The sequence below is a fragment of the Brassica rapa genome, chromosome A03, assembly GCF_000309985.2.
Source record: "Brassica rapa cultivar Chiifu-401-42 chromosome A03, CAAS_Brap_v3.01, whole genome shotgun sequence".
Lineage (NCBI taxonomy): Eukaryota > Viridiplantae > Streptophyta > Magnoliopsida > Brassicales > Brassicaceae > Brassica > Brassica rapa.
Genome location: NC_024797.2, coordinates 7732882 through 7759358, shown reverse-complemented (window position 1 = coordinate 7759358; position 26477 = coordinate 7732882). Strand labels below are relative to the sequence as shown.

The following is a 26477-nucleotide window of genomic DNA, read 5'->3' as shown; positions in this document are numbered from 1 at the left end:
CTTATTCGAAATAGGATTTCTTTTTTAAGAAAGACTGTTGGTGATAGACATGCTGACATGAGAAGGTTATGGAGATATGGTTTGGAAGTAGATGATCCTAGCATCATAAAATTTTGAATAGTTTTGATTTTGAATAGGTTTTCTACTTCTGTACAAAAAAAACATTAGGTTGTACAAAAGTTTTTTGAAGTGAATAAATTTAAAAAAATTTCAAAAAAAAGAAAAGAAAAATGCTATAATTATTTTCTAATAAGTTGTGAATAGTTCTAAACTTAAATGATAATATTTTTAAATAAGAATACAACTCTAAATTAATATAGTAGATTTTTTCAATTTATAAATCGTACATAGCATCATTCCATCTCTATATGCAGAACGTGTCGATGCGTATTTGAAAAGGATTCCAGTGAATTTTCAATATTTAACTGTTTCAAAGACCAGAGTAAATAACTAATTAACCGTGGTGAAAAGTGAAAAAAAAAAACATTTCCAGTAACTTTCAAGAAACGGCAAAAAGGTTATCTCTTCTATTAAACCACTTTGAGATTTTGACGGTCAACTTGTGGTTGGGTGGGTAATAGATAGATCCTTTGAGATCATCGGGAAAGTGATGACGGTCGCGGCGGGGATAGGCTACGCGCTTCTTGCTCTAGGACCGTCTCTTTCACTCTTCGTCTCCGTCATCTCCAGAAAGCCCTTTCTCATCCTCACTCTTCTCTCCAGGTAACTTCCTGATTGTTGATGAGATTCATTTCAATTCGATAGCGGTTTAGGGTTTGGAATCTGATAACCTTTCATTGGCTCTCTCTAATGTTATTGCAGTACGTTGGTGTGGCTTGTGAGTCTGATCGTCTTGTCGGGACTGTGGAGGCCTTTCCTTCCTCTCAAAGCCAATGTGTGGTGGCCTTATACTTTACTTGTTCTCTCCTCTGTTTGCTTCCAGGAAGCTCTTCGCTTTCTTTTCTGGAAGCTTTACATGTTAAGTACTCTCACACACTTGCTCTTCATTCTTTTGAGTTAGAGAGCTAAAAATTGTTATGCTTGGACTTATCATTATTGGAATCTATCTGAGTTGTTATCCAAAGTTAAGATTGCTGTATAGATTGCTCACATTTTATTGTTGTTATACTGAAGGAGGCTTGAAGATGTCTTGGATTCCTTTGCGGATCGGATCTCTAGGCCCCGCTTGTTTCTCACTGATAAGCTTCAGATTGCTCTCGGTACGCTATTCCTGTTTATTTGTGGAAATTCCAAGTTGAGTTTGTAGATTATCTGCTGATTTGTTATGTTCGGACAACACTACTGTGGACTCCTGCTGCCTGGGAAAAAAACATGAGATAAATGAGCTGCGATTATCTTGTTCTGGGATAAGATATTATGTTCTGTCTTTTGATTTAGAGTTTGTCTAATCGTACTTATTAGGCGTTATTTTCTGATTGTGGGAGAAGGAGGATGCTGAAATGGAACCTAGAGAACAATTGTTGGGCATCTGATAGTAATAGAAACAGTGGCATGAGAATAAATGGGATAAATGGGCTGCAGCTATCTTGATCTAGAATAGGATATTATGTCTGCATTGGTCTTAAAGCTTATCAAATCGTGTTTAGGCAGTTCTGTTCTGGTTGTAGGAGAAGGAGAATGCTAAAATGGAACCTAGAGTAGAGAACCATCATCAGGCCCTTGTTGTGCATCCGGTTTCTTACTATTTGATATGATCTAAGACTGTTGTAGTCAATTGCATGCAGCTGGGGGTTTAGGTCATGGTGTGGCTCATGCTGTTTTCTTTTGTTTGAGCCTCTTAACTCCCGCATTTGGTCCAGCCACATTCTATGTCGACAGATGTTCGAAGGTCCCATTCTTTCTCGTCTCTGGTGAGTCAACTGAACCCAAAGTTTTGTTTTTTACTACGGAGATTATTAGTTCTGTGACTTGTTGACTGAGTCGCAGGTGGTTCTATTTCCTTGTAGTAGACTAGTTGTACTCATGATGTAGTCTTTACCATGTATTTACAGCGATCATTGCTCTTGCATTTGTCACGATCCACACATTCTCCATGGTCATTGCTTTCGAAGGGTATGCAAAAGGGAACAAAGTAGATCAAGTTATAGTTCCAGTCATACACCTTTCTGCTGGAATGTTGGTATGATCTTCAGATTTGTGTCCTTCAGCTATATATGATGATATGCTAATATGCATTTTTGTTTATGCTCTTCTAAACGTAATCTTTTGTGGTGTCTTGGTGCTTACTAGACATTGGTGAATTTTGCATCGGAAGGCTGTGTGATCGGTGTTCCTCTTCTTTACCTTGTGGCATCATTGACTCTTCTGCATTGTGGAAAGATGGTTTGGCAAAGACTGATCGAAAGCCGGAACCAAAGTGGCCCGACCTTACGGTGAACTGACCTCAGGCTCAGTCTTTTAGGCTTTAATCCTCTTTAATTGCGTCAAAACTTAAACGTTATGTCCTCTTTTCCTTTCTTAACGCAACTATGATCATGTATTGTCGAAAACTTGGACAAAGTTTTATGTATTGAGCAAAAGAAATCTTGCAGAAAAATCAGTTTATAACTCAAGGCTGAGAGATAGAGTAACATCTATAAATTAAAAGTCGATAAATAATTAAAAAATGAAAGATGAGTGATAAATAATTAAGATGTACATCCCAATTAATAAATAACTTATAAATTTCAAAGTACAAAAGATTAATTGATTTGATAAATTTGCATTAGAAAATACTAATCAAAACAATAATTGTGTGTCATTTTATGTTACTTAGGATGTAAAGCTTTTTAACACAGAACAATACAACTACTTTGCCGTTCTTGAACATTTTAATTTTAACCGAAACGTTTTTGACGAATTATTTGGCTCGTCCGAAACTAGTCAACTACTATTCGCACTCCCGAAAGATAGCACGGTTAACTTCTTCTCATCACCTCAACCTCAGGATGTTGATGAGAATTCATTTCTTACAGCCACCGCATTGATCATAGGACTTTCCATTTTGATCGTGTATATCGTATAAAGACTCGGGTCAATGGTCTTGTTCTAATTAGAGATGATCAGATCTTAAACGAAATGGTAACTAACCCCAAATCAACAAAAAAATAACTATCAAGTTTGTATCTAAAAACAATTTCTTTTGGTGATGCTACTTTAGTGATTAATCACTTTAAACTCAAATCAAATAATATCATACCTTTAAATATACATATTATCAACTATAGTAAAATAGACTATTCTTTTTCTTTTTTTTTCTCCATCAAGGAGTTTTCATTGAATTGAATTGGCACCAACACCATATACCGCTTACAGAAACCAAAACAAACACCCCACCGATGAGTACTCAGGCGGGTTGAATAACAAAAAAGAAGCATATAAAACAGAGCATCCAGCAAGAAATATCTCAATCCTTCTTCCATGTGCTCTTCAACAACTCTGAACCACCTTCAACCTCTCTCAAAAGACCATCTACCATCTCAGCAACAATCAGAGGGATCGACTTTCATTAACAAAAAGCTCAAACAACCAAGATGGGTGCCCTTTGGCCACATATGAATTTGTCAACCCATACTTGATGACACTTTGAGCAATGAAAAAAGCCTCTCTATTTGCTTCTCGGGTAACCACCTTAGTCTTCCAGTTCACAACCCCCTCCAATTCCTTCTCCATTAACGTACATTGGTAAGAAAAGGACGTCCACGCTTGAGGCCGTTGCAAGGCACCAAAAAACTCACCAAATTCTCCCGCAAAGATGATTTTAGATTGTCTCTGACTTCTCATACTTTCCAAGGCCCATAAAACAACCTTCAGCTTCGCATCAGACTATTCTTTTTCTTATTATTACTATATTTAATGATCCAGTTTTGGGTTGTTTCCAAAAAGATAGAAAATAAAATAATTGATCATTAAACTTTAATTTCAGTCATATCATATCTTAAATCGTGATCAATCATACTATTAATAATTTAAATATTTATAAATAAATAACAAAGCCACCATGGTAACTAACATGTTATAAACTATATTAACACTAAAACACTAATAGGTAAATTTATTTTAATATTATGTTAATATTGTATAACATAACTATTTCTATATTATGTTAATATGTCATAACACAAATTCCCTATTATTAAAATACAGCGGAATCATTTTAAACTATATATATATATAATATTTTAAATTAATAAAATATTTATATATATATATAAATGTTTTAAACTATATAAACATCAAACCAACAAACCAGCATCACCATTTTATCACCGGTTCAAAATTTAGATCTTAAATATGAAATCTAAAATTTTAAAAATAAACTTAAACCAAAAAAAACTGAAAATCAAATGTTGAATACATTTTCACAAAATAAATTTCAATAAGTCAAATCATATTTAAATTTATAAAAATGTTATAAAATTAATTAATATAGACGCACTTAACACTGAATTCTTAAAACATGGGTCACAATTCATTCCAGAATACATATAAAGGTTAAAAACCAAATTAAATCAACCATGTATGATGTACTTTAAAACTAATTGAAGGTAATGTAGAAAATTTAACAATCGGCTAAACATCATCAATAAATTTCTACTTCAATAATCCTTAAACATCACCATCTTGGTTCAGTATTGGAATTTGCACCATTTAAACCAGAGTAATTGACTCACATCGAGATTCCGGTTCGGTTCAATTGGATTTGGACGGGAGGCCAAAAACCGGACTCCTACCTCTATATATAAGTACTTGAAAACCCTAAAACTCTAAACCTCACAGCCACGAGAAGAAGAAAATGGCTTGCACCATAGATTTCCGGTGCCTCGACGAAGGATTCGGCGGCAAAACCGCCAAACGCAAACGCGAATCTCAGGAACAAGCCGCCGCCGACGCCGATGAAGCCTCGATGGACATCGATTCCGCACTCCCTCCATCCGCGAAACGCAGCGCCGTCGCCTCCTCGGAAGATCCAGACAAGCCTGTTGCCGCCGTGGCCATCGGGAGACCGACGTACGACGGCGTTATCGCCGGGAAAGTATCGGGGCGGAACTGGAAGGCGCCGCGGACTCACAGGTCGTCGGGGAGGTTCGTGAGGAACAAGGGGCCGGATCTGGAGGAGATGAAGAGGCAGAGGGAGATCAAGAAGGCGTACAGGGAGAGGAAGAACGAGCTCAAGGAGGAGATTAGGAGTCACAAGGTGGAGAAGAGGAAGAAGAAGGAAGAGAGGGAGAAGAGGAAGGCGGAGAATGTTTTGAGGACGGGGACGAAGCTTCAGAAGATTACGAATCCCAAGACGTTGAAGAAGATTGCCAAGTCGAAGCAGAGGAAGCATCTTAAAGTGATTCCTGATGAGGTGGTGAACGGGAACAAGAAGAGTAATAATATTTAGTTGAATTTGTCATTTCTTTTTTAATATGTGTTTTTGAGTTTTTGTATTATCTCGTGACGTTTAGTCAATCCAAAGAAACAACTTTAATACTGAGATTGTGTTCTGTTCTTACTTATCTTGTCTGAATTGCGACTGGTTTTTTGTCTGAATTTCAGTTCTAGTTTTATCCTGTGAGAGAGGTATATTTCTCTTTGTTTAGTCACTTAAACTGTTCATAATCTTAAAAGAACACGTAAGCGCTCATTCTGTACCAGAATGTCAATAATAGAATCTAGAGATGGTGGAGCTAGTAACTTAGAAGTTGGATCGTTTTCTTTTCCTGCTTCTCTATCTAAGTCAGTTGGTAGCTGAAACAGAGGATGATATGAGAATTGCAAGGAGGGTATGCATGAGCTCTCCTGTAAATTAGAAGTTATCTGCGAATGCATCAGCTGGAAATAAAACCAAATGTTGTGAACTTCTCCACCATTCTAAATGCTTGCAGGTTTTTCCTTCTATTGGATCTCTCTTCTTGAACTTAGCTGAGTGAAAGTTAAAGATATGAGCCAATTGTTAAGGTCGCACAGCACGTGTGTTTCGATGTGTGACTGCATTTTGCTCAGATATCTTGCGTTGTTGACATGTTTTGTATCGATGTAATTGAAAATGCATCAGTGCTGCTAGAAGAATGTATGGCTCCAGGCTCAGACCTTATTCGATAAAGTTAATGGATGGTTCGGCCTTCTACAATGCTCTTACCAACATGCTCAGATGCTCTGGCACTTTGGTCAGGAAAGATCACACTGATATTGTGAAGGCCAAGTTTTGGAATTGATTTTCGTGTGTACTTAGTAGTGCACAGGCTTGATTTTGAAAACGGAAACGAGGCGCTCAACTGGTGGCGCTTTAGGAGAGATCTAGGCAAGTTTGGGAGAACGTGTGGTGTAAGTCTTGCTTGAATTTGCACCTTATGTTTTCTGGTGCTGCATGCCAAATGGTCCATGTTTGGTTGCTTAACATACGCTCCATTGTCTGTGAAGGAAGGTCATGAGTCACCTAGACTCTTGAGGTAATAGAGCTCTTCCGTTTAATTGCCGATATAACCTTCTCCTTAAACGAATTGATGCGGTTGTTTCAAAATATTTGAAATGTTTTTTCTAACAATTTTTGTTTTGTTGTGTGGAAGCATATTGGCTGGTTGGGGGAAACACATCAAAGTGGTTGGAGACGAAGCACTAAGGCCAGCGGTTGAATCGCTTTTGATGGGAATAGACGCACCGTTCTACCTCTCAAAATACAACATGGGACGGTTCACATCAAGCGGTTCGGTCGGATCAACTTGGCTGCGTGAATCAGCTACGCTCAAACTCTTAATCGTCCATGACCATATAACTACCAAACCTAGAACAACATGAACAAACCTCCCTCACTGTGCAGCCTCTTCTTTTGTAGATGTACATTGTGTGATGCAACAATGTATGACCATCAATTCTATGTTTTGTTCCCAATAATGTTGGGAATCTGTGCTTATATTTTGTAACAATCAACACAAAATAATTATGTGCACCGGGTTTTTGTTTAACCAGATAATGACAATCAAATTTTCAGACTAATCTTTTGTAAAATGCCGAGTTCTTATTGGAGAGGCGAACATGAAGACGTTAATAGTTGAAATTCTCTGTCTGGTTTTTACCAATAAAAATGAGTCTTATATCACTGAATTATCAGGAGATTTGAAAACAGTATTCTTATTCTTCTTTTTTTTTTTAATTTCATTTTATTCAGTTTTTTTTTTCTTAATTTTGGTGGGTGTGAATATGTGAATTGTATATTTCCTCTATTTTATAAAATCACATTTTTAATGAAGTAGATCTTATTAGCTGAAAGGGTAAAAACTATTATAAGAAAACCACTGATGGGAAATAAAGTATAGCCTGTCATCACTATACATGCAGGACCTTTTGCTATTCTCCGCTGGTTTTATAAAACCGAACAAGGGAATCCACAGATTTTTTTTGGGTAATTTAATCCTGAATTATTAACTATTAGTCTACTAGTAACAGAATATTAAATTAATTCAACTTGTCAACACCGATCAGGCCGGTGACGCTTCAATTACTTATTTAACGAGAATAATTTCATTTGGTAAATTTAAATATGTAAACCAATTCCAAAATCGGTACATACAACTCCCAAATTTCTTATCGTTGACTACTAGTATTTGATTCATGTGTGTTTTTACTTTTTATTGATTAATTAACTTAAATTTGTAACATAAATAAATTAAAATGTAGTTTAATTTATGTTTGACATAATAAGTTAATGGAAATATTTGACTAAATTTAATTAATTATTCTTATAATGCTAACACAATTATTAATAAAACTAGGGTCGGCCCGCCCTACGGGCGGGATATACTTTATTTGTGATTTCGATTTTTATTCCTTTGTATGATTTTGTGGTTTGTGTTTTAGATTTGCATTTGCATTTGTAAGTGATGTGTGTAATAATGATATTTCTCTATTAGAAAATTTTAAGTGATGAGGGATATTATATTCATTTTAGTTAACGTTGGATGTTGTTTATTTTTCTAACTTGTTTATGTTTTTTTTATTTGTTTTCAAATACATTTTCTGACATTGTACTATTTTATTATTATCTTTCTTTTTTGTTATGTTTTTTTATAATGAACACACATTTTTATATCATCTTCACATATGTCTAACTAAACTCTTTTATTTTTTATTTTTTTATTAGTGTTATTAGAGATTATAAGTTTGTATTAGCATGACATGATGTTCCTGATAGAAATGGTATTATAGTTTTCTTAAATGTTTGCTCAACTTTTCTTATATATAGTAAGTAGATTTCAGTTTTTATTGTTGTGGTTAGGTTTAATACTCAAAATATTGATTATTTTATTTAGTTTTTCAACATTGTACGTGGGTTTTGTATTTTTTTTATTCTTATTAAAATATTTTTATATTTATGTATTAACATATTAACATGATTATTTATTTTAAAATTCAAAATAAACCAATCTACATCTTTTTGCTAATAATATATAAATAGTTAATTTTTTATTTATTGGTTCAGTAATTTCACATTTATTAGAATACTTTACTTAATTATAACTAATATTTAAAAGAAATAATTGGATAGACAACATATCAAATTTAGAATCTAGCAATTACTTTGTATGTTATAACTATATAAATTTTATGCATTTTACAATTTTTTTAAAAGTATTTTATTCTGCTAATATGAAATCTAATTAAAGATTGAGAGTGAGTGCCGTATCCATGATGTTTACTCATGGCCGTAACCAAAAAAAAAACATTAAGCCCATTATTGGACAAATACACAACAAACGAAAGCCCAATATGATTTCCAATTAAATGAATCGCAGCGTTTAACACAGGGGACACGTGCCAGCCCCTCAAAAAGTGAGTTTCCAACTGGATAGCCTAGGAGTGAAACAAACAATTTTATATATATATAAATTTTTTTGATCGATAGCTTAATGATATTTTCAAATTACAAAAAATATATGAAAAAATTAATCAATATTTATTTATTTTCCTTTTTTTCATAACTGAAACTGGCTTTTCTTTTTCTTTTGACTGTGATTGAAACCAGATAGATATGATGAGTTAATTGATTAAATGTTTTTTTAACCCAAATCTATACTATTAAAGCAGGATCCTATTGTCATAATTACCTTAGGGGCATGTTTCCTTCACTAACATTGCATATTTCATTAAGGGCAATTAAGTAATATTAATAACAAATCCATATTGGATCATTATTTTTGGATCCAACCCAAATCAAATCTCTCTTGGGCCATTTGGGCCTATTAAAAAATCAGATTTAATTCTCAATTTTTTTTTTCCTTTGCGCCATTGAGTCCAAGTTCAAATAATTTTTTTTCAACTATTCTTAATTATTATTTTTTTTTTCTTAATATAATTTAAGCATTCATAAAAATAATTGAATTTTTTTATTGAAAAGTATAAATCTTTATTAAAAGTATATAATTTTTTAATTAAAATATTAACCCCATAATAAAATTAATTTATCAGAGTTATACCAACTTAATTCATTAAAAAAATAAAGTTTAATTTTTTTAACATAAATAGTCATTTAAAATGAAATACGATAAATAAAGATAAAAATTTTAAGTCTTTTATAAAATAAAGTACAAATATATGAAAATGTGATATTTACAAAATATTTGTCAATTGAAAAAAAAACAAAAATAAACCCGCGCTTTGAAAGCGCGGATCAAAATCTAGTTTTCATATTAAAAGGCGAGAAACAAAATGGTGAAAGCTAGATGCTTAAGTTAATTAAATGGTAAAGGCCCAGTAATTAAGCAGCCCAAATACAGAAAACTTTGCATGCGAGTCGGAGGAACCGGATTCAGGACCGGACCTGACCGGAGTTACCAAGAGACAATTAGTTCAGAGGAGCAGACGATCAAAGAAAGATGAGGACTGTGAGGAATAGATGATCAATGAAAGATAAGTGAATGTTCTATCTTTTATATCAAGATTCACTTTTTCGTTTAACCTTTGTTTGTTTCTTCTTTAAGTCGGCAAGATTCTTATATATCTGAAAGTATCAGACTAATCCACGGGTTGAGAATTGAGAAGTACATTGACTATTTTCCCTAAAGAATACCAAAAAATATTTTTATTTAAAATTAAAAAAAACTTTTAAAATTGAACAATAGGTGAGGATACGACATCGTTTAACAATGGTACATGTTTTCCTGAGTTTAATAACCTAAATCTTTTTCCATCTTCGTGAGTACGGCGAGTTTAGAATCGTCTTTCTCCTTTTTGTGTTATCTTTTTTCTCTAGAATAGCTCGTTTCTTCGTCTCCAATCAAGCTTGATTTATCGCTAGCCTCCAGTCTTTTTTCACGCTATCAATCGCTGGCGGTTTCAGCATCTTCATGTTATTCACCAGCACAACCGTTGATTTCACCTTCTTGAGCCACCGGCGAACTTCTTTACCGTCTGAACCACAACACAGCTTATATCGCCGCGTTAACCACCTTCAGATTGGTAAGGTATTGGCTCTTTGACTTTGTTTTGTTTTTGGATTTCGATAATTTTGGTAGCTCCATTAATACATTCTTCTCTCTATCCTCTTCACAATCATCAATGAATTTCTTCATATCCTTTATCGCCTTGATCCTCCTCTCTCATCCGTCACTAACGCTTTCTTCCTCCTGCTGTAGCGTACTTGTTTCCAACGATTGTCTTTCTTTGGGAAGTCTTGGGCTTCCTCTCATATGCGAGAGCTCTGTTTACCATTGTGCTCTGGAAAGTTTGGGAATAAAATGGTGAGGTTTACAGAATCAAAGCTCACCTATTTATATATGTAGATTTACCGACTTAAAGCAAGATGAGAATATTGAATGAGAAATTGTGGAAAGAGTGGGGGAGATGGGGTTAAGAAGAACTTTAATGCAATTGATTGAATCCGGTTGAGTTACGTAACGTTTCTAATTTTAATTGCTTGCAATTGCAGGGGAAGAAATCTAATCGGTTGGACACAACAACAACTTACACCGGAGACTGGCCGGAAATAGTCGTCCTCCGTAATTTAACTCGGGCTCTATTGTCAGTTCAAAAACACAGAGTTCAAGAATGGCTGCAGCCTTAGGCATGTTTAGTCACGGTCCAGAAAATGATGATAAAAGATGGTGGGCTTAGATCATGTAAGTTGCAGCCCAAGTGACTAAACTATCTAAGACCGCATCAAATTCATTAAATCGTTAATGAAACGCAGAGTTTCGAGATGGTAGGACAGGTGTCGCACTCACAATCAATGACTTTTTGACCTGGCGCTGACGTGGATGCACAGGAGTGAAGCAAACATTTTTTTATATATATAGATACTAGATTTCCACCCGCACAACCGTGCAGGTATATATTTTCACATTTATATATGTAAACATTTGTTTTACATAATTATTATATATTTTTAATGTTACTCACATATTTAAATGTTTGTATAATTATGCCAAATATAATAATTTTATAGTTTTCATGCTGTAAATTAAACTCATCACATATATATATATATATATATATATATATATATATATGTTGCTTATTATATATTTGTCTTATTGAATTTGCGTTTGATTACTAAACTAAAATTTTTAATGCATGAAACAACATATTGAAAACAATTTGTATTTAATTTATTTATAATCATGATCCGTAATTAAAATTGCTAGATTTTTTTAGTAATTTCTAATGTTTATTAACTTTATATAATAAATTACTGTATATTAAAAAGTTTAAGATAAGTTAAATTTTATACATGTATTATATAGTTTACTAATATTAACCCGTTCTTCCAACATATTATATTTTTAGCATAAATATTTTATATTTATGAAAATAAAATATGTTAACTTATCAATTTAAAATAATTTTATCATATTTTGTTCAGTATAACATTTTTATTTTAAAATGATAGATATTATTATAAAATTGATAAAATAGGATATAATTTTATTCTTTTAGTAACATTTCATTACTAATTACAAAATTAGTTGAAAATATTTATATTCAATTTATGACAATTAAGATCTTATTATAATCTTTTTCATGAGATTTGTTAGAATTTTAATTTTTTTTAAAAAAAATAAAAGATATTATGATTAAAGTAGTTAAAAATATTATGTATATTAGCATTAGTGATATACATTTATTATAAAATTTAAATGATGGTCCAAATAAAAATATCACTCATCAAAAAATCATGATTTTTATATTATTAGAAAACAAATTTGAAAAAATTAAAATAAATATAAATATTTATTTCTAACAAAATCTTTAAAAATTATTAGTAAATGTATTTGTGAAATTAATTAATTTTATTTTATTTAAATTTTCGTTTATAAACCAAAACTATATTCAATTTTAATTTCTAATTATATTTTATGATAATTTAAATTAAAACTAACTAATTTTTGAAAGTAAATTTAAGAAAGATTCTAAAAAGATTTTAAAAAGATTTTGTTAGAACATTTTAAATATATTCATTTGTATTTCAAATAAAAAGATAAATATATTAAAAGATATAATAATGAACTTATGTAAAATATGATATTTTCTAGGAATGGTCCAAACTTAAAAAATCATACATGAAAATAATATATAAGATAGTTATATGTTTAGTATATAAAAATATTCAAAAGATCAATTTCTTATCAAAACTGAAACAGTCAGATCAAAAAGAAAATTCTGAAAATAAATATTTTAAAACACGTGAGAGTATCTTGTTGGTGTTTTGTCATTATCCCGTTAACCTGACAAGATACACACATCATGATAAGTACTAAATTTATAATTTACTCTGGTCATCAACATAATAACTAGTAGTGATTAAGTTTGTAATTTTACTGTAGTCAACAGTAATTATGAGTAATGAGTCTAATGACTATTTAGATTAAGTTACACGATAATTTGAACTTTAAATTTAGATAAAGAAAAAAATCAGAGAAGATTCGGGCAAAGGTTGGAATAGGTAAGTAAGATTTTGACCAGATTTTTGCATTTTGTTAGAAACTCATGTTTTTGGAAAAAACATATACTCCCTCCGTTTTTTATTATAAGTCGTTTTAGAGAAACTTTTTTGTTCCAAATTATATGTCGTTTTCAATTTTCTATGTAAAATTTATTAATATTTAATGTTATATGACCAATGGTAATATATCTTATATTTTTCTATTGGTTGAATTGTGGTTAGGTAAATAATTAATGATGTTTTTGTTTAGAAAATATAAGAAATTAATGGTTTTCTTAATCTACGTGCATAGCTATAAAACGACTTATATTAAAAAACCGAGGGAGTATTTTCTAGACTATGGATATTTCAACAAAATCAACAAAAAAAAACATTTAATACTATTAAAAAATAAATACGAAGTGGCTAGCTAGCTTCTTCACCAGTTAACAAGAGTCTATATAAACACTCCCCTCCTCGCCTTCCCTTCCTTCATTTTATATTACTACTCTCCTCAACAGATCTGATGGCACCCACCGGCGAGAAACCCCTCATCGTCAGCTTCGGCGAGATGCTCATCGACTTCGTCCCCACCGAGTCCGGCGTCTCCCTCGCCGAAGCTCCTGGCTTCCTCAAAGCCCCCGGCGGCGCCCCCGCCAACGTCGCCATCGCCGTCTCCCGCCTCGGCGGACGATCAGCCTTCGTCGGAAAGCTCGGCGACGACGAGTTCGGCCACATGCTGGCCGGGATCCTGCGGAAAAACGGCGTCGCCGATCAGGGCATCAACTTCGATACCGGAGCTAGAACCGCCTTGGCGTTCGTGACGTTGAAGGCCGACGGAGATCGGGAGTTTATGTTTTACCGGAATCCTAGCGCCGATATGCTCCTCCGTCCCGATGAGCTCGACCTCGAGCTCATCAGATCCGTACGTTATAATCAATTATCTTTTAGATCTAGAGGACACTTTATAGATAGATAGAGATTCGTATAGAGATTCGTGATCTTATTGATGAATGATGATGATCGCATTGAATGTGTTATTAGTGCTAAGCTCACGGACGGTGACTTTTCTTTTGGTCTCACCTGCGTTTTTCTTATTTCGCGGGTCTTACTCTTGATCCCATGAATGTGCTAGATCCACGTGATGTCACGTGATTTGTTCAACGACCTGACTTTTTGTTTTTATTATCCCAAGACTGAAACAACAAAAATGATGTGAAACTTTCGTTTTTTATTTTCCTGAAAAATTTAAGGCTCTAACTTTTGCTCCATTACTTAATAGTATAAACCATCAGCATCTGAGTTGATTAATTGATTTATAGGGTGATCGTGTTTTATATCTACTGTTAAGTAGTTTCATAGTGGGATAAATCTGAAAGTTGAGTATTTTTTTTTACGTACGAGTAAAGTCGATCTTTATGGCGATGGTGAAATGATAACCAGGTTGAGTATTTTTTTGCCTAAAGTTGTTACCTTTACAGCTAATCTCTATGGAGAGAACCTTTTGCTTTTCTTGAACCGTTTGATAATGATTGACCCCCATCGTAGTTAATACTCAACACACAAAGAATCGTGTCAAAATGGGTCCTTTATAATTATTCCTTGTGATCAAAGTTGTGTCTTTTTTTTAGTAGATTCTTTGGTGTTTGTTTTTGACCAATGTGATGTAATTTGTTGGCAGGCTAAAGTGTTTCACTATGGATCAATAAGCTTAATAGTGGAGCCATGTAGGTCGGCTCACTTGAAAGCCATGGAAGTGGCGAAAGAAGCGGGAGCTCTTCTTTCCTACGACCCAAACCTCAGGGAGCCTCTGTGGCCATCGAAGGAAGAAGCCAAGACACAGATCATGAGCATCTGGGACAAGGCTGAGATCATCAAGGTTAGCGACGTTGAGCTTGAGTTTCTAACTGGAAGCAACAAGATCGATGATGAGACCGCAATGTCCTTGTGGCATCCCAACTTGAAGCTCTTGCTTGTTACTCTCGGTGAAAAAGGTTGCCGGTATTACGCCAAGGTAAACACACTATAACATCTTTTGTGTGCATTTTACCTTCATCATCATCACATTCATCATCATGATTGTCTCTTGGTTGTGTCTTATGTGTTGTGTCCATTGGGTGATACCATAAGGCAAAACAAGTGTGCTATATAGTATAAATTATTTTTATATTAACATGCTTTTGGAAAGAATTAGAGAGACGAATTAAAAAAATATTCCTAGTGAGAACAGAGTGATTTCAATACTACTGCAGGAATCATTTGTGCTATTTAATTTAATGTTGGTGGGTTGTGAGTTGGTTTGGTAGATCTCACCAACTGCGTAATTAAAAATTGAATTAGCTTTTCTAGTGGACCCTCCAAGCAAAACTATGACTACTGTAATCAATTAAGGGTCACAGAAGTCGTGATCTCTAAGGTTCTCTGTTTATTGAGGAAGTTACTTTTGCTTTGAGTCTTTGCTACGTCAATGAGTTTTTGTGACCTCTTACCAAAAATGGGTTTCATAACTGTGTAGAACTTCCGTGGATCCGTTGACCCTTTCCATGTGAACGCTGTGGATACAACCGGAGCTGGAGATTCCTTTGTAGGTGCCCTCCTAAACAAGATTGCCGATGATCACTCCATTCTCGAGGTAAGCATCCAGCTATTCCATTGAATGAATCCTCTTTAGGTTTAAGAGAATATACAGGTTCTAACTTCATTATTGGGGTTTGTTCACAGGACGAAGAGAGATTGCGAAAGGTGCTAAGATTCGCAAACGCTTGTGGAGCAATCACCACAACAAAAAAAGGAGCTATTCCAGCTCTTCCTTCAGAAGCTGAAGTTCTCAGCTTTCTTGAAAAGAAATGAAAAAACAAAAGTAAAGCTTTCTGCACGTAATCTGTTTCCGCTTTTGTATTCTTGTTGGGGCACTCTGCTCTGTTTTTGTTTCTCTCTTCTTCAAATGTAACGATTTAAAAAGACAGTATGTTTCAAATTCAAGGCATCACTTGCCAATAAAAAAGAGGAAGTTTTCTTTTTTCAAGTTTAAGCCTAACACTTGTGTGCGAACCAAGTGCTACATATGAGCTTACTAGTTACATCCAGCCTAGGTCAGGGACAAGGAAGTGATCTTCTTCATCATCATAACTGATCTCAAACCTCGGCTTCTTGTTGGAAACGTTGGACTTCATGGGTCTATTGTAGGAATGAACATGAGAAAGCTCGGGAACTTCCACTGCCAGTAGAGCTTCTTGATCAGGCTGGTCCCCAAAGAAACCCATCTCTGCAAGCCAGTCAACTTCACCAAGATCTAGATGCTCCTGCCGCTGAAGTAGAACAAATGATGCACATATTCATGTCAGGAATAAAACGTTTTGGTACACATAAATTTGGCGAAACCACTTCTCACCTTGTTACTGCACTCAAGATCAGAGTAACGGAAGAATTCATCCAGTCCATACAGGAGACGAAACAGAAGACTGTTCCACTTCTTTACTGCATCTAGTGGAGCTCAGAGCGACTCTGATTCCAGTGGCCAAGAACCTCTGGTTATAAGCAGAGCGAATATTAGGCGCATGGGTTGCCTCATCGTAGTCTCTGCAGAGAAGAGCTCTGTCTTCAACACAGAATATGAAAGCTGCCTTCTCCTGCAAGTCAACGAAGATGAACACAAGAAAGAGATCATCACTACATAAGCAAACCTTGAACATGTGTTCCTTGAGATCCCACGCAAAACCTTTTACTAAAGTTACATCTCTAAGCATCATATATATACAGGATGTTAACGAATCTGCCAAGAAAAGCTCAAAATCACTAGATATCCTCGGTGTGGGAAGACAATGTTCTTTTAAGATCAATCCAAAAATCTAGTCTAGATGTAATTGGTGTTGACTAATCTTGTGGCTTTCCTCATTCCTCATAATGGATAGACTCAATATTTTAATGCAATAAATTTGTCAATCAGCATGTTATATTACAAAAGCATCTGAGAAAGCAAATATACATCAAGCGTTGACAATATTGGTTAATATTTATATCTCATCTTTTTCTTTGAGTGGCTACATAAATGTATTCCTCAATGATACAACAAAAGGCTTATGCTTACCATACAATGCCAATACACTGTAGGCCAAGGCATCCCTTAGCCAAACCCTAATATACAACCAAATCCATTAGATGTTGAGCCTGTATATGCATCATCGACTCAACTTTCCAAGCAGTTCCTAGTGGCTCAACCACTTGAGCCGAAGAACCAAAGTTATCCATATCAAGATACAAAGTCAGCAAGACCTCTTCAGTATCATCAGAGAAACAAGCTCCGTCAGCATTCGTACCAACCACACCAAGGTCACTATCAAAGCTCAGGTCATCAAGGAGGGTGAGGATCTCTGAACAAGCTCGAATGTGTCCAATCTTCTTAGGTGGGGTATCTAGCATGCGGCTCATATCGTGGCTCAACCGGTTAGCATCTGATCCATGACCGGTGAGAACAGTGTCTTAGAGAGCACCGACCTGAAGGAGATGGAGGAGGGAGACCTCCACAAGGTGCTAGAGATTTCTCTTTATCCATCTCTGGAGACTTTAACCAAAATCAAAAAGATCATTAAGCAACTCCTATCATATTACTTGTACACTCAAAGCTATCAATCAAGTCCTCTCCATTAAAGAACTTAACCGAACACAAGTATTAGTTAAAGCTAGTCCTCGGCATATTATCCGAAACCCAAAAACCGAACCGAAAAAACCGAAACTGAAATCGGACTGAAAATTATAAAAACCCAAATTAGGCCTGGGCATTCGGGTCGTCGGGTCGGATTCGGGTCGGGTCCTTTCGGGTTCGGGTCTTTCGGGTCTAAGAGTTTAGGACCCGATAGGGTAATTTCAAATTTTCGGTTCCGGGTCGGTTCGGGTCGTGCCGGGTCCGGGTCGGGTCGGGTCTTAGATAGTTAGACCCATTCGGGTAATTAGAATTTATCGGTTCGGATTCGGTTCGGTTTCGGGTCGGGTTCGGTTCGGGTTCGATCTAAAAAAGGCCTAAAAATACAAAAAAATATCTGAAAATATTTATATATCCGAAAATATTCAAAATTTTATTCAAAATTTGTGTTTTTATTATATTAAAATGTGTATATATACTAAACTATGCAAAATACAACAACAATTCGTTGTCTCCTAGTGGTTGACCCCCATATTCTCTAGACAAATAACCCGTCTTCGATTCCCCCTTGATGCATTTTATTTAATTTACATTATTAATTCGGGTACCCATCGGGTTTCGGGTTCGGGTCGGGTCGGGTCCAAGACCCGCGGGTCCTCTACAACAAGACCCGATAGGGTAATTTGATCGGGTCGGTTCCTACCCGAACCGGGTTTTTTCGGATCGGTTTCGGGTCGGGTCTTCGGGTCCGGGTAAAATGCCCAGACCTAACCCAAATGGTTCCTATATTTCTAAATCCTAAAAATCCAAACCGAACCGGGACCGAACCGAAAATCGAACGGGTACCCGAATATTTTGAATATATTAAAAATATTAATTATTTTTAGTTTTAATATATATAATAAATAATTTATAAATAAAAAGTATCTAAAATCCGAACTATCTAAATAACCAGAATATTTTTTCGGGTTTTTTCGGGTTTAACTCGGGTTTTTAGGATTTTTCGGCTTTTTGGGCTTTAAACCCAAACCAAACCCGAATTATTTGTAATACGATTCTATTTCGGATTTTATAAAAAAAATAGAAACCCGATCCAAAACCAACATTATCCTAACAGATCAGAAAAATTTTCAGTTCCTAAACGGTTCCTAAACATCCTAACCAGAATAACCCTAAAACCGAATAAACCGAACCGATCAATGCCCGGGACTAGTTAAAGCAATGTTAATTTGTCTTCATCAAGCCACTGTCTTCGTCAGGCTACAAGCCTGGGCCTTCTTAAACATCTTTAATCCTTAAAGCCTATCTGATCCAATGCTTGGAACTGAATACTATTTCTCAGCTAGAATATGACACGTCTATTTGATAACAAAATAGTTGTTAATTTAAAAATGATATTTTTATATGGTCTTGTCTTTTCCATCGATATTCAACTGAAAATTCTTTCATTTATTTGTCCAAATTTTTTTTCTTTCAGTTATAATTTTTATCAGCTATAACCATAATTTTGTCCATTTATTCCTTCTTATTTACAAATATACGTATCTCACAAACTACAAACAAAAAATAAAGGTAATTTGAATAGTGGTCTAACATTTCTTTTAGTGTTAACTATAAGGAGTTTGAGTTTTAAGCCAATACTAGATTTTGACCCGCGCTTTGAAAGCGCGGGATTATTTTTTGGTAACAAATTTATTAACCCGTCTATATATTAACTAATATGTTAAACGTGGCCGTTTGGTTTGGTCCATTTTATTATTTGCTGGTTTTTTATTTTAGTTCGGTTTAATGTTTTCATTTTTTCGGTTTAAGATATAGAAACTGCTAAGTTATTTATGAAATTGAGTTTGGTTAGGGTGATTGAATATTTTGGTTTTCAGTTTGTTCGATATAATGATGTTAGAAACCCGTTAAATTTCAAGTACTTCAATTATACAACGGGGGCTAATCTTTTAAAACTGATTTTGATTCATGATTAACCTTTTTTTTTCAACCTTTGAGTTTTAATATTTATATTTGAGAATTAATTTATTTTTAAAATTCCTAATATGTTTTTATTATTTTTAATTTTGTATATACTTCAAAAAACAAACAAATTAGTTGTTGGTTTTTCAAATTATATTGATTATTTTTCAAATTAGTTTCAATTCTTAATAACTTCTAAGATAATTATCTATTGCATGAAGTTTGATGGTTGAAGGTGGCGGTTGAGGCTTGAAATTTTTATATTTTGGTTTTGTTTTCATTGAATAATGTTTTTCGTTTCATGAGAACTTTGTTGTCGTTTATTCTTTTAGTTATTTGGTTATCTTTCGATTAATTACTATGTTTACATTTTATTTGATTTTAAGTGGTCACGTTTGATGTTTCTTTCTTTATTTTTGAATCGATTTTACTTATGTTTCGGTCATAAAATAAGTACAAATCAAATACTCTAAAATCAAAGAACTGACTTTACTTATGTTTTGACTACAAATTAGGTATAAATCAGATACTTTTAAACTAAAGAACCGATTGGGACCCGAACCCAAAATTACATCGGGTTATACCGGTTCTCTGATGATTTACTAATCTCGACCTGAACCCGATAGAACCCAAATATGACTGATTTTGATAAACCTAAATAACCAAAACCCGATTAGACAAAGCCGAAATCCGAAATCCGATTGGGACCCCGAATGTCCAAGCTTAAAAATATATATTATCATTTCAAATCACTTAAACAACTTTGAAATTTTTAGAAAATATCATACCAAATCACCTATTGGTTTCATTTTTATTTTTAAGTTTTACTAAAATCACTCAAATAATTTCAAATTTCACCTAAATCCAACCAAAATTAAAATACTCTAAAATCTTCTAAAACCTTTAATTCAATACATTCCTCTTAGTTAGGAAAATTATATGCGTAGTACACTTATCTATGTATTAGAAACACTCTTATTTGTACATGTTTAGAATATACTATATAGTGGTAGTTGATAGTGATATTATATTTGTTAGTTATGTAACGTTTTAAATTTTTGTGTTGATCACAAACTCTAAATCTCTTAAGATCTCAATATATTTTTTTAACAATAAATATTACAATAGCTGTACAGAATCATCGATTTAAAAATATTAATGATGAGGATTATTCGACATATATATACAAAATATGTTTAAGTATTGACATAAATCTCGGCAGAATCACTGGAGCTAATTTTCCTTTTGTTGGTGCATTACCTGAAACACTTAACTGTTTTGAGAAGGAAACAATGCAGAGGAAGTGATGTTTCTTTCCAGCACTAACTTCTCACCTTCATGCCATTAAAAAAAATATAGAGATGAGAAAAGGGTGTCAAATCAGACAATTGAAGAGGTTGATGCTGGAGTTTGAGAATAAGGAGTTTTACCTTAAAATTTACAAACACATCAACTCCATCAATCAGAGACGAACACTCCTCTGAGGAAATAAAATACCAGATCAATACAGCCTTATGTTTGGGCATTGTTTCTTTCAAAAGCTCCTTACACGAAATTCACAACAAAAAACTTTCTATGACAGGACATAAATCAAGACAAACCTTAACAGTGAAAGAACACCGTAAACCACACAAGGAAATAACAACTGAATAACAACGCTGATTGGAACATAGAATAGATCGAATAGCTTTTGATATGCTAGGCAACACGAGTTCGTCTGCCGGTGATTGACTCAGATAGAATTGCTCTTAAACTTTTATATGTCTGCATTTGTTTTCCTAGCAATGTAAATCAGGTGGAAACCCAAAAAATGTGTCTAGAAGAAAGAGCATACACAGACCTGAGACTTGAGAGCTTAATCAGTGAGAAAAAGAAAGATGAATCAGCAAAAAGAAGTCACAGAGAGAAAAGAGAAGAAGGTGAAGAGCAAAGTTTCCCTATTTCTCAATCTTGTTGCTAAGAGAGCAAAGAGACTCTTTTTTAACTAATTGGTAGAACAATGGACGAAAAAAAAGAATGGAAGAACTCATGAGAATTTTTTTAAAGTTTTGGGAATCAACAAAGCTCCTTCATCGAATCTAAAAACTGGAAAGAAATCTAATTCCTCCAACTATATTCACTACGTTGAAAGTAAAAGAAAAGAAACTAAATAAAAAAAAGATGCACTTGTTAGTACACCTGCAAATTCTGATATAATATTAATATATATATAAGGCATCCTCCGGTATAATTTTTAGATTAAAAGATATTTAGTTGAATATTTCTATATAATTAAAAGTATAGGTTTTAAATAAAGCAGTGGTATAGTTCTGTAAATATTGTTGAAACAGAAGGTTACCTCAAAAAAGGGCCTTCTGTTTTAATAGTATTGATTCTTCTTTCTGGCCTGGAACTTGCATTATTTTTAGAAAAAAAAAACGTGCATCCTATAATACCAGAAATATGGTCTAAAGCATTTTTTGACAACCAGATATTTATCTACAGTGAGATTAACCTGTTGAGATAAAAAAAAAAAACTTATTTAATTTACGCTTATAAAGAAAAACACTTGGTACCACCACAAAGCACTGTCTTTTTCCATGTTGGAAAGGAATGTTATTACGTTCTTCGTTTTCACATTACTGTTCAGTAATCTTAAATACCACACTTTTCAGTGGTCAGGATAATAGTTTATGTACCTAGTAAATTGATATTACTTTGTCAATTTACAAAACTCATGTCTATATTCCTCTCATATTCTGCGTAATCAATTTCATCAACAAAAGCATTAAAGTCACTTGGTTCAAATGTCCATCTAAGACTAATTCTAAGTTCACACTCCACACGTCTTTTCTCGGACGTTTTATATTACTGATATTTATATATACATGCTGGTTATTCATTCGCATCATTTACAATTTTATATCTCTGCACACTTGTCACAATCGTTTTTTTAAATTTAGAATGAGTATTATAAGATGTCAGAAATTCTGATATAATAGATTTAATTTATATCACGATTTTGAGAAACTTCACTCAACTACTATGTATCCAGTTAGTTTTCAAAAACAATACGTTCTGACAAAATCATGACTTCTTTTCAGTTTTGATTGTTCTTGACAAAATCAATTTTTTTTTATAAAAACAACAACAAAATCAAGTCGGAAATAAATACCAGCCTGTCTCAAAAACTGAACTTACTTTTTTTTTTCTTTTAACCGATTAAGTGGTCTTGAGAAACGTAATGCACATTACCAAATTATTACCAAACTATATAGTCCTTTTGTTTTAGAAAAAGTGTGAAAGATTTTCACGCATATTAAAAAAATATTATTTTTTTTGTTTTACTTTTACTTTTGCTAATTAATAAATTAAAATAATAAGAATAAAATTGAAATTTATCAAATATATGCACTGGAAATATATAACGAGATTTATAATAAAGTAAAATTTAAATTTTAAAATGATATTTAATATAAAAATATATATATTTCCGTTTCAAAAATTTGTTATTTTAATTTTTTTATACATATTAAAAAAATGATTTAAATACATTTAGGTTTTTATTAATTACATCTATTCGTACAATAATATTTAAGATAAATAAAATTATTTCTTAAATCAATGTATTTATAATTAACATTAAATTGAAAATTGCATAAAAATTCTAAAATAACAATTTTTGTGTAACAAAAAATATGTGAAAATGATACTCTTTTAGAAACAAAAATATTACTATGTAAATTACATTTTGACTGTTCTGAACTTCCAATATGCTCAAAACTTTTAATTACATGGTTTTCAGATCAGATCTCCTTTAATTAATTGTCTGTTTGAATGTAAACATCTTCTGGATCAGTTTTGTTCACCATTATTTTATTAATGCATCACAAAGGAATCGACCATTGGTTTTAATCAAGTGACGGAAACCACTTGATATTTAATTAGTTTACTAATCATATCTCATATAAAATGCTTTGTTGATCGTTATTAACAAAGCTTAACTACCTTAATCTTTCTCACTTACCCACCACCAAATGGATTTTGTAATTAACCATTTAATAAGCTTGCTGCTATGATTTTGATGCATAAACTACTTATTATGTATGTGCAGAGCCGGCCTTGAAGGTAAGCCAAGGAAGCATACGCTTCCGGCCGCCCAATAATTAATAAATATTCAGCCACATTTTCTAGGATTGTCCACTAGGTTAGTTGGTCAAAGTTGCTGCCACACACGGGAAAGGTTATGTCTTCGATTCTTCCTCAACACTTAATTATTTTTATCTCCTTATTTCTTTTAAATGAGCCAATTTACAGGCCCAAAAAATTAATTTGCTTCCGGCCTATATAATCCTAGGACCGGCACTGTGTATGTGTACAAATCTTATATTCAAAGATATTTGTAGATGCTATGATTAAAGTAAGTGCAAGATGTTCGTGTAGGGTACTCACAATGTTGTACAGTACTCATTTTTATTTTAACTTTTATATCGTTGTCCTCTTACGCTTCCGGAGTCCGGCGAGACTCTAATCTCCATTTTTCATGTGTTCGAACTTCGAAGTTTACTTTTTCAAGATCCAGAATCTAGGATCTAGGAATGGATATTTCAAAAGTGAATGAGTTTATTGTTTTTTTTTTTTTTGGTAAAAATGTAAAGAAATGAGTTTATTGTTGTTGGTTTTTTCACAACTGTAAAAATAGTGTGCTGAACACTTTTTTTTTTTTTTTTGGTGTAAATGTTAAACATTCGCAACAATTAAAAATAGTTGAGAGTTTTTATAGAAATCACAAGTTCGACCACATGCTAATGTCTACATGACGAATCTTTAACATGTGGAACTTACGAAGTTTTAGAGTCTATATTTTGATTCAACGTACACTTTATATTAATTGAGATTTGGTTTTATTTCCTTTTATGGTTACTAAAAGGTATGGACAATAGGACATTCGGCCCCAAGGTTAATAATGATATCCATCATCATAATTTATAGAAATAATTATGCTTGAAAACGTGTATTGAGAGCGACATATCATTATAGGTTGTGAAAATAGGTCTCGGTAAATCATGATATTCATACCAACACTTAAAATCCAAATTTGTTGTTTACTGGGACGTGTATGCATCAATGATCAGTCTTGCAACCTTAACGTTTTTAGCTGTTGTTAAAGTTGCAACTCTAAAGTTGTTAATTTAAAAGAAAAAAAAAAGCTTCATCAAGACGACATGAACTCAACTAATTGACATCCAGATAAGCCCAAATTGGTAAAGTACTATATATTTTATTTTGTTCTTTTTTGTGCATCGATGATTTTTTATTTTGTTCGATATAGTACACAATTGTAACTATTCAAATACTCCCTATGTAGTTTAAAAATCAATATTTTAAATTTTCATACATATTAATAAAAGATAAATAATTATTTTTATTTCTATTTCTATTTTGCTTTTAGTTTTATTTTCTTTTAAATAAAGTTCTACCATTTATATTTTAAAGTTTTAGTTTATGTTTTTTTGTTTTGAGCTAAAATATATCAACTAAAATATTACATTTTCAAATGCAAAATATAAATAATTAAAAATATAACAGTATAAATTTTACAGTAGATTTTAGCATGTATAATTTTTAATAAAATTGTATTTAACGTAGATATAAAAATTAAATGAAGACAAAAAAAATATATTCCTACATTAACATTTTTTTGCTTTAGAAAACATTGCTCCTACATCCTTTTAAAATGTTGTAGAAGATTTCTGCACCAAGAGTTCTTTTGAAATCTTAAATTTCTTCCAATAATGCTTTAGAAAAATTTGTTAAAGCCACAAACTTTTATCTCCTTTGTTTTATTTAGGGTCTAGAAAGTAGAAAACATAGATGATTTATATATTAGCTTAAAAAATTTACAAATAAATAATTAAATCCACAAAACTACAACTAAAATTCTATAGCATAAATTTATGCAACTATTAAAAATATACAACATAATTCTATAGGAAAATAAACAAAGATATAATCCGATTCAGAATCTAAATAAAACTAAATGACAATTTTTATGATTATAAATAAAAACAAAACTAAAAACACTTGATAGATCACAAGATTCACAACCAATCGATCCAGATTATTTAAAATACAAGAAATAAATTAAGTACATGATTTTCTTTTCAATTATAGATTAGAAAATATACTTATGGCCTCCTTTAGACTCTACCATAATCCACCAAAAACACAACACACCCACAGTAGCTAATAAATGGAAAATAACGATTCCCTGTTCATATATGATAAGAAATCAAAATCAGTCTGATTTTATTCGTTTCCATATCCAAAAAAAATATCGCATATATATGATCCAGAGAGTCTAAGATTTAGAGATCGTGTATATTTTTGTTTGCATATATGAATTTGTGTAGTAAATGAAAATTCATATTTTACGATCTTGATATACAGAGTTGTATGTACTATTTGACTGAGTTGTACTAAAACGGAAGAAAACTAAATTAATACATTAGTAGATTTACAGCGTGTATATAAATAATAACGATAACGTGTTTTGTCAACGAATAATTTATATCGATACAAATGAGTCGGTGTATAATGAAGAGTGTTTGTTTTTCAAAAATTTAATTATAAAATAACCGATTCAAAACAGTATATGCTCCGTACTAGCCACTGAGTTATTCCAATTTTATTTAAGCAGAAAAAATAAAACTTCAGAAATTCGATAACAGTCTCCAGCAGCTACCCGAACGTGATATTTGCGCCTGTAATCACGTACATCCATAAAGCAATGTATATCGAAACTTAGAATAAGTCAAGTAATATCGAGCCTTGTGTCACTCTTTCTTTACATTTTACATCTAAAAATAACTTTTTAACATTATAGAAAAACAATAATATTTAGTGGTTAGAAAGAAAGAAAGAAAAAAGAAAAAATACCACTAGTGCATGTAAAATGCACCTTACCACCTTACGCGTCATCTTTGAATAAAT

The 26477-nt window shown here is 32.8% G+C and overlaps 3 protein-coding genes, 2 long non-coding RNA genes and 1 pseudogene across 6 annotated transcripts; 4 read left to right on the top strand and 2 right to left on the bottom strand.

The window, feature by feature from the left end:
- Positions 1 to 513: 513 nt before the first annotated feature.
- Positions 514 to 2573, top strand: LOC103857373 (gamma-secretase subunit APH1-like). The gene is made up of 6 exons (XM_009134535.3): positions 514 to 723; positions 823 to 978; positions 1135 to 1220; positions 1746 to 1871; positions 2013 to 2140; positions 2251 to 2573. The coding sequence occupies exons 1-6, from the start codon at positions 611 to 613 to the stop codon at positions 2395 to 2397; spliced, it is 756 nt and encodes a 251-aa protein (XP_009132783.2). The 5' UTR covers positions 514 to 610; the 3' UTR covers positions 2398 to 2573.
- A 2184-nt stretch (positions 2574 to 4757) lies between these two features.
- LOC103857372 lies at positions 4758 to 5543 on the top strand. Its single transcript, XM_009134534.3, has one exon. The coding sequence runs from the start codon at positions 4796 to 4798 to the stop codon at positions 5387 to 5389; it is 594 nt and encodes a 197-aa protein (XP_009132782.1). The 5' UTR covers positions 4758 to 4795; the 3' UTR covers positions 5390 to 5543.
- A 3951-nt stretch (positions 5544 to 9494) lies between these two features.
- LOC103849379 lies at positions 9495 to 11297 on the top strand. Of its 2 annotated transcripts, none has more exons than XR_629420.3 (3): positions 9495 to 10440; positions 10617 to 10721; positions 10910 to 11297. It is a non-coding gene; the product is annotated as an uncharacterized LOC103849379 (long non-coding RNA). The 2 variants fall into 2 exon arrangements; XR_629419.3 differs by having other exon boundaries at positions 9495 to 10445.
- A 2028-nt stretch (positions 11298 to 13325) lies between these two features.
- LOC103857369 (probable fructokinase-1) lies at positions 13326 to 15924 on the top strand. Its single transcript, XM_009134533.3, has 4 exons — positions 13326 to 13826; positions 14583 to 14915; positions 15417 to 15533; positions 15623 to 15924. The coding sequence occupies exons 1-4, from the start codon at positions 13428 to 13430 to the stop codon at positions 15749 to 15751; spliced, it is 978 nt and encodes a 325-aa protein (XP_009132781.2). The 5' UTR covers positions 13326 to 13427; the 3' UTR covers positions 15752 to 15924.
- Positions 15924 to 17655, bottom strand: LOC103857371 (annotated as a pseudogene).
- A 355-nt stretch (positions 17656 to 18010) lies between these two features.
- Positions 18011 to 26294, bottom strand: LOC108871256. The gene is made up of 2 exons (XR_001957927.2): positions 20936 to 26294; positions 18011 to 20839 (listed from the first exon to the last, which is right to left on the bottom strand). It is a non-coding gene; the product is annotated as an uncharacterized LOC108871256 (long non-coding RNA).
- Between the last annotated feature and the right edge of the window lie 183 nt (positions 26295 to 26477).